The sequence below is a fragment of the Bombus bifarius genome, unplaced genomic scaffold, assembly GCF_011952205.1.
Source record: "Bombus bifarius isolate JDL3187 unplaced genomic scaffold, Bbif_JDL3187 scf7180000010271, whole genome shotgun sequence".
Classification (NCBI taxonomy): Eukaryota; Metazoa; Arthropoda; class Insecta; order Hymenoptera; family Apidae; genus Bombus; species Bombus bifarius.
In genome coordinates, this window is record NW_022885586.1 from 3,289,917 (window position 1) to 3,305,319 (window position 15,403).

The 15,403-nt window shown below is 43.4% G+C and overlaps 1 protein-coding gene across 3 annotated transcripts in view; it reads left to right on the plus strand.

Moving 5' to 3' along the window:
• Positions 1-15,403, plus strand: part of LOC117216559 (transcription factor Sox-2-like) — a 117,206-nt gene that overhangs the window by 57,485 nt on the left and 44,318 nt on the right. For all 3 annotated transcript variants that reach the window (XR_004489382.1, XM_033463340.1, XM_033463341.1), the window contains exon 2: positions 8,230-8,295. Coding sequence is in view for 2 of the 3 variants with exons in the window: in XM_033463340.1 (XP_033319231.1) it covers positions 8,230-8,295 (66 nt within the window). In the remaining variant the exon portion in view is untranslated. The remainder of the gene's footprint in view (positions 1-8,229; positions 8,296-15,403) is intronic.

Below are 15,403 nucleotides of genomic sequence, written 5' to 3' on the forward strand. Positions count from 1 at the left end.
GTCATCGAGTTACTTTATGGAACGATATGTATTATTTTTGCGTAAGTCGCCTAAGTCACGCGGATCTGGCATGATTTTTCCATCGTTGAGAGAATCTCAGGGGCGTACCTAATGGCGACCCTGGCCGAAGTCAACGAGCCGGTACGTTTCATCAGCGGGTAATCAGTGCGAGCCGGTACTGTCCGGCACGTCGTCGGTCGCCTAGGTTCCGCACCCTTCCGGTTCCGGTGTTCCGGTAGGCTTGCCGTCTCTCTCTCCGCAGGGGAACCCCGGTTTCCGGTTTTCAGGTGGGATACACGCTCAGCCGAGCGCCGTCACGTTTCGGATCCATGGATCCATGGATCCTCCTTCCTCTATTTGTCTCGCTCTCCCGCTTCCCATCTCTCTCGATTCATCGATCAACCATCAGATTCGTTTTCGTTCGTGTTTCCGGTAATAAGACATCGTCGTTTCCCATTGCTCAAACTTTTCATCTTCGAAATATATTTCTGGAAGGATGAACTTTGTCTCGAAAGATATACTTGGAGAAATTAGTAGAAAAATTGTAAAATAAGAAGCTTTGTGGAAAGGCTTCTATGGAATAATCAAGTTTATTTAACGAATAAAATCCTTCGTATAATTCGATAGAACAACTAGAGTGTGTATCTACGTAAACGCAACTTACAATCAGAAAGTAAAAAAGTGTGAAATATATTCGCAAGCCTAACGCTCGCCATCCGAAGGCTAAATTATCGAAAAATATATATTCGAATAAATTGATACAAAAATCGTATTTCAATTTCGCCAAGTTCAAAGTCGTTCTCCGTATTTTTTAAACGATCATTCCTGCTACGCTTGTGCTCGTTGTCAGACTCGAAGCATCCCATTTCCTTTTCGTCCATATTCCAGTCGCTCGAGTGTCCGTATGTCGATCGTTTGAAAGCGATCGAAGGATGACCGATATCGATGTTCCCCGGCGCGAACGGTGACTAATGGCCAACTCGAGGCTCAAACAAAACGTCGAATCTTTGGGGCCCGTGGTGAAATTTGCCGGCAACCTACCGCACTGCGGCACGTAGCGCCTAAACAAGGGGGCCCCATTAGGCGAAATGACTGCAGGCAGCGAGCCACTCGTGATTAAAAGGTCGATTTGTTACACGAGCCCGACGTCGCGAGTCGAGCATCGAAGGAAGTCGTGCTTCCCCACCTTCGACTCCTCGATGCGGAACGACACGAGGTCGCTTCGTTTCCACTTTGCTTTACAGCGGGGCTGCCCCGATTCCGGTGTACTTAATTACTCCCCATGGGTGATTAATGCCGACGCGATAACAGCGGCGCGTTATACAATTGAAATATATGAATTGATAAATATATGCACCACCGGTAATAAATATCGGCACAGAGAGTCAGGTTATTCGTAACAATCTAATACAGAGCTTGCCAAACTTTCATGGGTCGAGGCTCAATTTCGAGATCGGTAATATTTCACGATGAACTTGATTGCGCGAAATGTAATTGCCGTGGAAAGTGGATTCAACATTTTTGGAAGCTGTAGCGAGCAACACGCACGATTCTCCATAAATTACGTTCCTCTGTGGTATCTCGTGAAAAAATACTTCTTACAAATTCTCGCACGCTTATCTCGCATGATAAATGTGAATGTAAAAATAAAAAAAAATTTTTATGGGAAACCAGACGGTGTCCTAATACTTACAAACAAAGGTATACGTGTGTCGTTAAAAATGTACTACAGTAAAGGTGAAGTATTAACTGTATGGTGATTTGTTAACGTATATGGTGATTTGCGTGGAACCAATTGTCATCGGAAGGGACTGCAATTAAACCGTGCAGACAATTCGCGATTTTATGGGAAATCCGTGAACGCACCACCTGCCAAAACGGTTGATCACATGGGACAGGAGACCGACGTGATTCGCCCGGTCGTTTAATGACGGCGAGGTTGTGGGAACCCGGTCACGGGTGGAGCGAGCACTCCCCTTAAGTACAGTGATTATGCGACTGGGGACACGGTACTTGCGTAGCACTCGACGATTATTAACATGGATCGATTCGACTCTCTTTCCTGTTAAAAAAAAAAAAAAAAAGTTCCTGTGGAAAATCCGCGAGGGGAACCGACGTTTGTTTCAGAGCTGGACATCTCGTCAAACCGTTCAAAAACTTTTCTCCCTACCGATGTTCCCTCAGATCCGTTCATCAACGACACTGTGCTACTAATTTTTATATTAAAATCTGCTTAAACGATCTAGTATACTTAGACTAGAAACGACAGATAAACTGATTATTATCGTTCAAACGTGATTGTTATAATTTACTATATCACTGCAATTCTACCGAAAAGTCCGAACGAATTCTTTCTTTGTACTTAGATATAGCGGAAAGGGGGTGATTCTACGCGAAAAAAGAAGTCGAAAATATAGAATAAACATTTTTTTAATTTTGTTTCTTTTTTCCACTTCTTTCCGCTTGTACCACTAGTTACCAACCACCCTGTATATGGTAACCTTGCGATAATACAAAATTCTCATCGATGAATTGTCACGTTTCGTAGAAATGACAGTGTATGTAATTGGAAAAGCATTGCATTTTATCTCAAGTTGTAAGACGCGAATCTGTCGTATAGAATTTTCGCGAAAATTTTTCAACTTTCATGTTTCTGGATTTCCTTCGCTTTTCCTTCATTTTTTATTTTTTCCTGGTGGGTTAATGGAAGTAGAGGCGTTTGCCGTTTAGCTGGATGAAGCAACCACTCTTCTTGAGTGTAACGATTACGTCGCGAGGGATACGATACTTGAAGTCGACGACTTTTAGCCGGATTGCCGGTAGATTGGTCCGAATCTTCCTCCGTTTCTACAATCTCACTGAAATCGTGGCTCCTCTTTCGACAGCAAGACGTTTTACCCTCTCCAGTCGAATTTAATTTTGTTCTTTCTCTCTTAAATATAACTCGGAAAAATCCGACGACAGGGGAACGACGATATTTCGTCGCAATAACAGCGAGCATCCAATCTTCGAATAACTTTGATCGATGACATCGACGTAACTGGAGAACGAATTCGCGTTTCATGAAGGGGATGATAGCGCGCAGGGGTGAGATTGCCTTGTCACCGTGACAAATGGTTGGAGAACGAAAGGTACCAGGCAACGTAGAAACGCGCCACGTCCTTCCACTCCCTGAAATATTCGTTCTATCTTGCTTCAACCTCGTTGGTTTCGCCCTTCTTCACCTGCTCGTCTCTCACGATACCCCCGAAGACAGCGGAACGATCAACCCTGCTGACGATTAGTCATTAACCATCGACAGTCCTGACAAATAGCCACCGTTCAAATTTATTAAATGCCACGGGAATAAACACGAAACACGATAAAGAAATCTGAAAGTTTCTCTCACAGTACGCATCACGCAACCGGGCAATTCATTTTTGCAAGAAACCAGGAAATCGTATTTAAATTTCTTTAAATATACCTGATTTTTTAAAAAATCCTTATCATTCCGTCTACCCGACGTAACTGAAAAAAAACAAGCAAATATAAATAGTTGACAAAACATTTTAGAAAACGCGAAGAATATCGTTCGAGGCAAACGATATTTTAATCTTGCGACACGTAGCATCTTCAAAATCACGAGAAGAATGGGGAAGGTACAGGTTTAGCTATAGAATCAAATAAAAATTCAATTGAATATTAACGAAACCTGCCAAAGATGGCAACTTGTCACGATCTTCTCCGGCGGTGTTCGATTTTAACCACGCAATGTCTATCGTACGATGAAACGTATCGTTTTATTTTCTACTCGGCGAGAATCGGTCTTTTTAATCATGCATTGTCTAATTACTTTTCCGCGGATAAAAGCGGCACGATCGATTTTTTATTAAACCGAGTGTGGTTTTTCATGCGGCAGCAGGGCGTACAATCGGCTGAATATCGGCGGTACGTGAAATTTTATTCGCGTCTGGCTACTGGCTGGCATGTTTGCATAATTGAAAGCTCACCGCTCGCGAAACGTTTCGCGTGCGATTCGGCCAACAGCATTATTCGCAACCTGTCGACGAATTGAAACGCGATCCGGTTCAGCCGTGTAAACTCGATGTTCCTATCGGAGTGCAACGATCGTTCTCCGGTTACGTGAATTAAGAGCTACTACTCGTCACGTTCCACGGTATTCCGCGAACATCGTTCGCCGACACATCGGATCAGCGATTCCTTTTCGTTCCGGTTTCTCGAGACTTAGATGAAATTCGACAATCCCGTGCACGCGAAAATATGCAACATGCGACATGCGGCGATACCTGTGTTTTTAACACGAGAAAGGAATTCGATCGTGTCAGGAATGTTTCGTTTAGTAAGTATTTTAAGAAATACTAATGAATTTCGAAGAAACTTTCGGTGGAATTTAATAATAAGTATTGGAGATGATATATGCACTAGCCAATTACGGAGGAAGATGGTAATGGTAAAAACAGAAATACGTACAAATTGTTTAAACGACACGTTCTAGCGCTGATTTTCCTTTGAGACACGTTTGCTCCAATAATTCTCCCGAGTAAGAGAGAGATATTTCACGCCCCATCTTCATCGTTGTACTTAGCGATAATCTGAAAATTAAATTTTATTTTAGTTAGAATTAATGACTGAGAAGTTATAATAGAAATTAAAACTATCCAACTATGGAGGAAGGCAGTAACCACAAAGAAACGTAAAATGAGGTTTCTTGTAGTTTTGAATAATTATAGACTTGAAAAGAAGCCAGCAATTGTATCGCAGAATATTATCGTTTAAAGTATAAAGCGTCGGTGGCTGTGGTCGTAGAAAAGTATATCAATTTATTACGAATGAACAGACGCTTCTTCCACAGTTGATCAATCAAAGAAAGAGACTATAATTCCCCGAATTTCGTTTCAAACACGAAAAACGCACATCTTTTCTTCCGGAACGCCTGGTATTTTGATTTGTCACGATCCTGTAAAGGATGATGGTGCGATAATACCTTTTTTTGACTGTATCGTTATTGCGATTCACGATTTTTCACAGTGAATAATTTCGTGGGGAGCAAGTATTACGATGAGTGGAAGTAAAAAAGAAAAAAAAAACCGCAAGGAATCGGCGGGTTCAAACGTCACGCGCAAACCGCACGGCTGAAGGGGGCGTTTCACCCCTCGTAGCCAAAAATCACATTCCTACCGACCGACCCCTCGAATTACTGCGTGGTACCGCATCGAATTCGCATTCCCATACGAGCGTCAACCCACGTACAGTCCACCGCAATAATTGCATATCATTCTACCAAGGGGACAAACTTGCGTCAAAAAGAAAACAGAGAAACTTCCTTCGATATTCATATTCATCTTCAACTTTTAAGCGATCAACGACATCTTCACTTAACGATTTTGCAGAAATTGAAAAGAAGAAAGCAAAGTGGAATTTCATGATGATTTATAAGGATCTAATAGTTAAAAAACAAATCGAAGTTCTCAAAACGAAAATGGTCCTTGTCCGCGTTTACATTTTTTTTTTTTTTTCAGGAAGAGAGAAAGAATAATGTAACATAATTTTGGTTTAACACATTTCAATGCCTTTAACGAAATGTTCGTATTGTTATACGGTTGCACAATTGTATCTAATTAAATGACGAAAATGTGTAACCACGATGAAGATTAATTTTATATTTAAAAGCATAATTTCCATTCGACGATAAATCTGGACATAGACTTCTTTTTGTAAGAGCAATCCCAACCATGTGCCTTTCGATTCTAATTATTAGAATGCGTTATTATAATTAATAAATACTTTACAAAGCGGTAACGAATTTGTGAAATGAAAGAAGTGAAATTAAATAAAGTAAATTTTATGAATTATAAATTATCTGTTCATCGCATTAAATGAAAAATATTAAAATCGCAACAGAGAATCATGTTATAATTCGCAGCTCGTACCTTGTCAACTGACTGATATTGTTAGTTGGTAAATTATCGTGTCGCAGTACGTGGGGTAAACTATTACTGGAGAGGACTGTACGTGAAGACACGAGTTACGCAAAGCACACGAATAGTCACGCAAGCGACGTGCATGAATGCGTAATGCTAGCGAACAGTGATTTCCACCCTCGATGACCGCGGTCCTCGCCGCCCCCTTTCCACAACCAGATGGGGTTCTCACGAGTCACCCTTAATACCGCTCATAATCGAACCCGATAATACTTGCTGTCACAACATGCAAACAATAGCCCGCAGCTGATTGAAAAATCAAAGGATTACTCGTGATCTTGTACTTGGAAATCGTAGAGGTAGTCTCGCTTTTGATAAAAAAAGCGAGAAGACGGTCGAAGGGTTGTAACGAGCAAACAGGAATTCCCCTGCGATCCAATTTGATTCAATAAAATATTTATGTGCATTCAACGACCTAATTGGTTGGAAAGGTTGTGATTTACCAGGCAAACGATAAACGCTGCGTTCTTTCGACCATCTTCGGCGAAATTCTACTCTTCTAACGTTGAAAAATATCCCTTTGAACAGAATGTACAAAGACTTGTTGATATTCACGATTTCTCGTTTCAATCGTATATCTCGTTCAAATATTAACAAATGTTCTTTCTGTTTACCAAAATGAGAATCGAAATAAGCGTAGAAATTGTATAATCGTGGCGAGGTTATTCGTTGTACTCTTCAGTCGTACGCGTCTCAAACGTTCGGCGGTCGAAACATCAATAAGAGAATCGTAACGACGACCCCCAACTGTTATGGCGCAAGACGTAACAATGATTCGCGCATGACAACAACTGGTGTCGCTATTACAGCAAATTTGTGTCTACTCTAACGGAAAATAAGAAGGGATAGATTGTGTATAATTTGATTCGATGGAAATTAACACTTTTATCGCTATTGATCTGCAAATTAATTATAACCAGTATGCAATTGCATTGTTGTTTTTATTACGATAAAGATTCATAAAAATTCATGTTTCTTTTAAATGGAGAATATTACGTTACCATGTTAATATTATGTACATTGTTGTATAAAATTTTATACACTGTATCATGTACACTGTACTGTATACTTTTGTGCATTTAAATTTCTCGCATGGCTCGCTTATATTTTGACAAGTTACAATTTGTTCAAGTACGGCTTCATAACGAAATTAAATGGAAAATTATATATCGTTTGCAAGAAGAGAAACTGAAACTTTTCTGGCAATTAAAGCGTCAACGAATTAATCGAGTTAACGTAGCAACAAGTGAAACGTCATAAGCAGTTGGTAAAATTTCGCGTGTGATTTTATCAAAGAGCAACGACGCAAGTTGACACGGGAAGAGACGTGAACGTTGGTCGCGTTGAACGTGGAAAAATTGCCCCTGGAATTTCGCGACGCGTCGTCTCCCGGTTCTCGCGGCAAGGACAGCCGTCACATTTTTATCTATCCCCGCGCAGTGTAACACGGAAACGTTCTGCCCCATGGTGAAAGGGAGTGTCGGCTGACACGCGGTTTAATCGACGATACACAGATGACAATAACGGTGAAACTCGGTGTGTTCCGCATTCGCTAAATAAAACAGGAAAAAATGGCAAGAGAAAGAGAGAAAAAAAAGAGCGCGCGACAGAGCGGATAAGGGATAAAAAGAAGACGAAGGAAAGAATCGAAGAGGGAGGAGGGTGTATCGAATAAATTTCTCGCGTCCTGTGGATAATGTATCGTCCAGCGTGAATAACCGACGAAAGCGGTGGCTCGTTTTATTATAAAACCACCGCGATGCAAATAAATTTATCGACACACGTCCCGCTCGGCGACGAGCGTCCGTGTCGCACCTTGTCATCGTCTTTGTCTACTATTCCATGTTCACTCTCGACTTTGTCGGCCTGATAATGACCAGTTGTTGTATTAGTTACTTTTGTAAACGAGTGTACATTTTTTACGCGACTTCCTGCGAAACCGATACCGCAGAAACGAACGACTGATAGCCAACAATTGCGTTTCACATTAAAAATTAATAACGAAGAGGCGCCTACTGGATACTCGATTAAAAGTTTGCAAGTTGACGTGAATATATAACATCGGGGCGTATTTACGATCTACTTTCGAAATGCCTGTATCTCCGAATCAACCAGACAATTTTCATCTTGGATCCCTCTATGTTAAAATATTTCGTTTTAGGCATCGAACGATACAAAGAAAACGAACCTTGCGATCTTCGATTGGAAATTTCTTTATGTAAATAGCATTTTTGCTTTTCTTTTGCAGGGCAGAGAGTGACCGCAAAATGTTGAATCCAGACACCGGCTGTTACTCGGAGTCCGTTCGGGCATGGTGAGTAACGCAATCAGATAAAAAAGAAATCGGCATTAGGGGTTAATTTACGGGACGCATAAGCGCAGCCAAGCCTCGTCGCAAGAATGTGTCTACGTTCGAGCCGGCCATAGCTTGCCTCTAATCTCCCTCGAATATCTTGGCTCGCGTGCCGCGCGTGTTCTCATCAACGCGTAATCTTAATTAAGTACAAATCGTTTCGTGTACGACGACGCGCTACGCGTCCAGCTACGGCTATACCTTTAGATAATCGACCGTTTAACTTGCTTTCCTTCTCGTGCTTTCTCGTTTACCACGTTCTAGTCAAATAATCTTCCCGTTATCCTGATATTATTGCGACATTACCGTTACGATATTGCCAACACCGGTGTAGCGCAGGTGACACTGTGATTATTACGAGTCGGACTTCACAGTCAATTCGACGTCACCGATACTGCAATTTCTTCTGATTTATAAATGACACGGGCGTTCTCCGTAATTGACCGGCGTTCGTACGTTGCTTCTATTTTAAATGCTAGAGTGAAAGGACTGCTGTATGTAATTCCTGCAAGAGTAAAGGAACTTTTTGTGTGCCAGGTCGAGCCGGGTCAGTCGAACTTGGTGCTAACTGGACGCGAATCGATTCATCGAAAGCCAACCTAACTTTCGTCCACTTTAGTTACCCGTTCTCCTTTCGATTCACGAACCACCTTCGAAACGATCAAACATTTAAATATGGTCGTGAGTAAAGAGCACAAAGTATTCTATCGATTTGACGTCGATTCGAGATTAAGAAAATCGTGACACGCGACACGAGAACACACGTTGCTGTCTGCAGGTTGGTCGCATCGCGATTGCGTGCGGCTTAGCTTCGAGTTCAACGGCGACGAGTAGAATACACGCGTCATCGGTGACAGCGTAATTGAAACTATGCTTACTTTAATACCTCCGCTACACCATTCATTAGGAACGCGAGCTTTTTGCGAATAACGTCGGAGAGTGTTAAATGATTGATAGCGGCGAACAGGAACGAGAAACTCGTGCGTAATCTCAAACAAGGTCTAGCGTGAACACACGTTACGAAGGTAGAAACACACGTCGCGTGAGTATCAATTTAACTGGAAACGTTCTTTTTTTATCGCGTTATTCCCTCCTTTGCATCTCGTCTTCATCCTTGTTGTCGATACGGTATCTTCGTTGATAATGCGACGATGATCCGTAGCCAGTCTTTCATGCTGCTATTAAACGTTTAAGAGGCCAGAATTCTTTTTTATCGAAGATTTCCAAAGAGAAAAAGAAAAAGATAAGTGAGAAAAGAGAACACGAAAATCTGCCCTGCCAGCGATTAAGAAGGTAGAGGAAGGAGTTGAAAAATTCGTTATTTAAATTGAATCATTAGCGAGAATCTGTAATCGCGTTCGATCGGCGCTGGTTTCGGCTTAATTGAACGATAATTCGCGGAACGGCGCGTCCCGAAAGAGAAGGCGAGAGGCGCAGTTTTCGCGTAGCGAGCACGAACCGGCCGCGGATCAGCCGTAAATATGCTGGCAAGGAAACAAACAGGGCCGCGATTCAGTCCAAATTGCGCGCATGAATTTTAACGAACGGTGGTCGGCCGATTTTGTACGGCTGGCTCGAAATATCGAACCGATTTTTCATAATTCAAACCGTGGCCAGGCGCAAAATTCAATCGGTCCCCGCAGCCAGCCCACCAAACCCCCTGCCCTACCCTCGTTGCCCGTTATTTCCGTACTGGTTTTCGTGTTTTTGCCATTATGCCGGCAAAGGTAATTTCCCAGGCTCGACCGCTGCTGATGTATTTATAACGAAACGAATTAAACTCGCCGGCCAGCGAATAGGTAACAAAACGTTCCCGCCGGCCAGCAAGCCCCCTCCATTCGAAAATAAAATACCCAAATATTTGCCGGTTTAATTTGAATCATGCTCGCCTCCAAGCCACCATGTTACCTGGCTTAATAATGAAATGTCGCATTGTTGCGCGATCGAGTTATAGAACAAACCCCCCGCTACGATTTTTCCAACTTGTCACATCTTTTACATTTCAAGAGTTGTTTCGCTAACATAATCGTAACGTATCGATATATCGATGGAAGTTTCATTTATTTTCATCTGTTTTTCTATCGTTCCTTTTTTCTTTTTCTTTTTTTGCAGGTGCAGCTATCCTTGCGTGTACAGATGAAATTTGGAGATTATCGCTTGACTAAAACGATCAAATACGATCGAAGAAGATTTTCACTTTTCTCTCTGTTACAAATCCTTTTTCGCTATTGATCGATGCTTCAAAGAAAAACTACGTGTGCCTACGGCACAGTCTGAATATCTCGTTTCTTTCGCTTTCCAACTATCCAACTTTCCAACGCTATCTTACTATCTACATACTCGTAACCGATAATTTACGTATGCACTTCGCAAACGAATCATTGTGCTTACGTATCTCTTCTTGTCTAGTTTATTGTTGACATTAATTAAAATTCTACTCAACTGACCAAGTATGCGTTTCTTTTCCCATATTACTAACACGTTTCCCGTACTACGAACTAATCTTTCAGAGGGTTAGCATGGAAAGCATTTGTACGAGAGAAGAAACTCGTGAAAGTCTCCTAATGGACCGCGCGTTTGTGTATTCGTTTGTATTAGCGAGACAACGAGCGAAATGGAAGGCAAAGAAATATATTAGGCGAGTTTGTCGGGGGCGATTTATCCGCAATCGCAGCGTTGCTTTTCTCGGGACATTAGGGACACGATCACCGCACCGGTTGAAGAAGGATCGTTGGCCGGGGTGCTCGGGGGGTTGGGCCTTAATGCGATTAAGGTCGTTATCAGATGTCGCCGACGTTTCTTGCGCGATGACGTCGACTCGCTCGTTTGTCATCGCGCGACGTCGTCACGGGGGTTGCATGATTTACTTCCGTTTCCCTCCTTTCGCGCCCTTCGTTTCCTGTCGGCGATTTCCTTGCCACTGGCTCGCGCCTTACGTGGGATTCAATTTTACACGCGAGCCTTTAACCCGTGCGTTTCTCACATCTTCGAAATTTCTCAAATTTCACGATACGATTTTACAAAGACAAAGGTGAAATTAAAGCCACCTACGACATTCTTTCTTATCGTTTAGACGCGTGTGCTTCTAACCTGCGTGCTTCTCTCGTTTAAATTTTTCGCATCGTACGATATAATTTCACGAAGAGAAAAATAACGAAAAGCTCGCGTATGGATTATCAACGTCTACGATATTCTTACACGTCCTTTGTTTCCTAACAACGATCGCGCACGAGTTCTTTGATCCGTGTATTTCACTCGTCTTCTAAACATCTGTCAAATTATAATTCGTAATTTTTAAGAAGAAAAAGCACCGCGGTGAAAAGATCGCCTAACAGTCTTTAAAACGATGCTTTCGTTGCCCTTCTCGCGTCACGAAACACGAGGAGGAAGGAGAAGAGGTTCGGAACGAGTGACGAAGAATCGATTTAAAAAGGTCGCGTGCGACACGCGGCCGGACATACGTGTCAGAAGGCATTTCGAGATTCGTTAAGCCTCATCGTCGACACTCACCCTCGCGTAACATCGGTTGAACGTCGCATTTGCGTCGAAAAATGGAGCTAAGTCGTCGAAGCGAGAAAAGGAAAGAGACAACAGATTAGAGACGATATTCATCCCAGAATAGGGAAGAGTGAGACGTAAAGAAGAAGAAAAAGGAGAGACAGTTGTTCTTGGTGGTGGTCAGGCTGCGAGACGAGGGTGTGGCCAGGAGATAGGGATGATTAGAAGCTACACTGCCGAAGGCACGAGCCGAGGGTGCCGGCGGAAAATTCATGGAGTTACTTAGAAGTCTTCCAGGCTTACTCGTTTATCTTGCCACCGGGGAGAAGAAGGAAGTCGTTACGTCGTCGAGAGGCCGCCCCCGGGGTCGAGGCTGTAATCCTAATTAATAATTAATTACCACGGTAGGGGAATAAATGGCCGATTGAATTCTTCCTGCGCTAAGGGAGGGGCTTGATTTATCGGGACGATTTTACTCTACGCTCGAGAACTCAGAAACAACGCAGCCTCCGATTCATCCGAGACATTGTTCTTCGCGTTTTCCACGGATCAGATCCGCCGGAATTGATTAAATACGGTTGTGTATCGAACAATGCGTACGGTTCTTTCAATCAAGCCAAGTAATTCGCCTTGTCACTAGCTAAACTCCACTAATGGTGCCTCACGATACACGACGAGTCTGAAAATTGAATTTTGAGATTGAAGCATAGGCGACTCAGATAATCTCATCTCCCTACGCGTAGAATCTGAAACTCTAAGCGTACTAGTTTTCCAACAATCGGACGATTCACCGCAGGATCTTTCGTCCATAGAAAAATCAGCGTGCCATAGTCACGGACGAAAAGCAATACGGAGAAGGAATTTCGGGAGGATTTCACTCGCAGGAACCTATCATCGGCAATAAATTCTGCGTCGACGTCGCGATAAATAACTATGCTTCCCGTGCTTTTCCAGGCTTCTTCGAGGAAAAAAGTTGGTCAAGTTTTACGAGGGTTTGGGCCAGGTGGCAGAGGATAGACAGAGAGAGAGAGAGAGAGAGAGAGAAAGAGGGAACAGACAGAGACAGAGAGAAGTGGTCGCTCGTTTTGATCTTTTAGGACCAAGGATCCTTCGGTAACGTGCACGAAAGTTGTCCGCGTGTGTCCGTACACGACTGGCTCCTCCCAGGAGCACCCCAGTTTGTCAAGATGACCCTCCGGTGTCGCTTACAAGACAGCAAATTTGTCTGAGATAAGCAAAACAAACAGAATGGACGAGCCCCTTGCCTTCGCTCTTGCTTTTTCTACGTCCTCTGTGTCTCTGGCGGATTCCTTTGAATAAGAGGAGATGCGACTGGAAGGGTTTAATTGGTGGCTCCTGTTTGATCAGAGAATTTCGCGTCTCACGAATTCGTTCGAACGCGTTTGCCTTTATTGGCTCGCCAACGCAACGTCATTTACCTTTGGCCGTGCGTTCTCTCGAAACACTTTACAGCGATACAGTGATTAATTTCAATGATGAAGAGAATTTGTAGAGGAAGGAAGATAGAAGTTAAAGCTAGCAATTTTTAGGTGCGAAACAAACGGCATAGACGACACTTGGAGGATTGTAAATTACGAGCCGATTCCGCGAAACCTCTGTTTCAACAGCCATCTCGAACGCAGCCCGCTGCGGGGATTTGCATATATTAGATTTTATCCTTCCAAGAACGTTCGTCTTCGAGATGCACGTATTTATGGGATCCTCGCGTATAATAGTCCCGAATTTAGGATGGAATCTCAGTGGCAACTTCATTATGGCAGCTGATTTAAGGGGCTCCATTTCGAACGACCACTTTCAATCTTGGGAAATATTCTCAGCTCTCGAAACTCCTTCTTTTATACCCTTCCCAGGTAAACTCTCGTTAAAGTCAATGTTCGCGTTGCTACAGCGAGCTGTTGTGAAGCTGTTCAGCTGTTCCACATTGATCAACATCGCAAATTGAGAAGCGATGACGTTACAAAACGCTGCTTTACAAATTTACTTTACGTTACCTGTGTCATCCTTTCATCGCGAATCTACTTACGTAAGAGAATTCGATATTGCTTACGCAATGGAATTAATAAATTGAAATAAAAAGCAGAGCTGATCAATGTGACTACCGAAAGGCTCGACATGGTTAACCGTTGATCCTCGACGACTGTTCTCGCTGTTTCTATTTTCTATCGGCAACCACGAGCTTACCCTTCCATGGCTAACGACAGTTTAATACACCCCCGATAAAGTGCAGAGCGAATTCGATTGGGAAAGGATTACGCAGGAGGCGAGGGACGATACAGATCGAGAGGTCTGCGAGGCTCGATTAGCTGCGGGTGAAGGGATGCTAGTACGCGAAGGTCTCGAGGCACAGCTGCGCGAAAAAGGGGGTCCTGGCTGGTTCCACAGCTGCGAACAGGGTCATCGATGTCACTGAGGATCGAGAAACGATCGCACGCGTGTCGAACGCGACGACGATCGGGCCTTCGATTCGATTCGCGCTCGACCTTCGATCGGTTCGGGCCTCCGGATCGAATCGAGGATCGCTGAAACAGGTGAAAGGAACGCCGAAGGAAATCCAAACCGAACGCGTATCCAGTTCGTTTTTAATTCTTGTAAATTTCAGTTTACAAGAGACGAAAGTCTGGCAAAGAACGAGCAGTTTTCTTACGAGTCACGATCTAGGAAAGACAGAGTAGTAGCTCGTTGGTCGATCGAGCGGGCAAGGCACGCAAGGGGTAATTCAATGGGTTCGTTTCACGGCCAATGCAATCACGCGAGTCGAGCGAGGAAAGAGAGAGAAGCGGTCCTAATCGCGATCACTGAATAGGATATTCTTCAACGCCTGCATCAGTGAGATTATTAATTCGCCCTTCGCGTCCAGCGAGCACGCGCCCGGCGTGCTTTGACACTTCAGACGATGCGAGAAAAAAATTGCCCGTAACCGAGAGGATCGAAATCGTCGAGCGGAGAAAGGAAGAGAAAGAGAGAAAGAGAGAGAAATAGTGAAGATGTAGAAGAAAGAAAACGAATGGAGCAGTCGAGATGACGATGGAGAAAAAGTGAGGCGACTGGAATGACAGGAAGAGAAACGAAGAGAGGGATAGAGGCGTTAATAGGACCACCACGCTAGGGGATTCGATCGAAGAACATTCTCCGCGTTCCTCCTGGTGCAATATAATGCATGTGTAGATATATACATGGATGTATGCGTGAACGCAGAAGCAGCCCTCTAGGGGGTTGCCGAGGGGTAAACATCGTGTAACCATCGGGGAAAGAGCACGGGGGGTTTGAGGTCGATTGTGCGGCTCGGCACTCGCATACGATTCCATAAATATTTTATTGGCTCGTCATTCGATTTAATTACGCCGGCCAATCGAATGACACGCTGGATTACGCTATGGATATTCCCTCGTGTACGCTCGCGAGATCTCCAAAGCTTTTCAAGCGTTGCTTGCTTTTTTCCTCTTTTTTTTCCTTTTTTTTTTTTTTTTGGTTTTTAATCTTCCGATTCCGTTTCTTTCTAAACGGACGATTTTCACGACCGTCTGTTTCGTGATTGTCGCGATGGAATTGA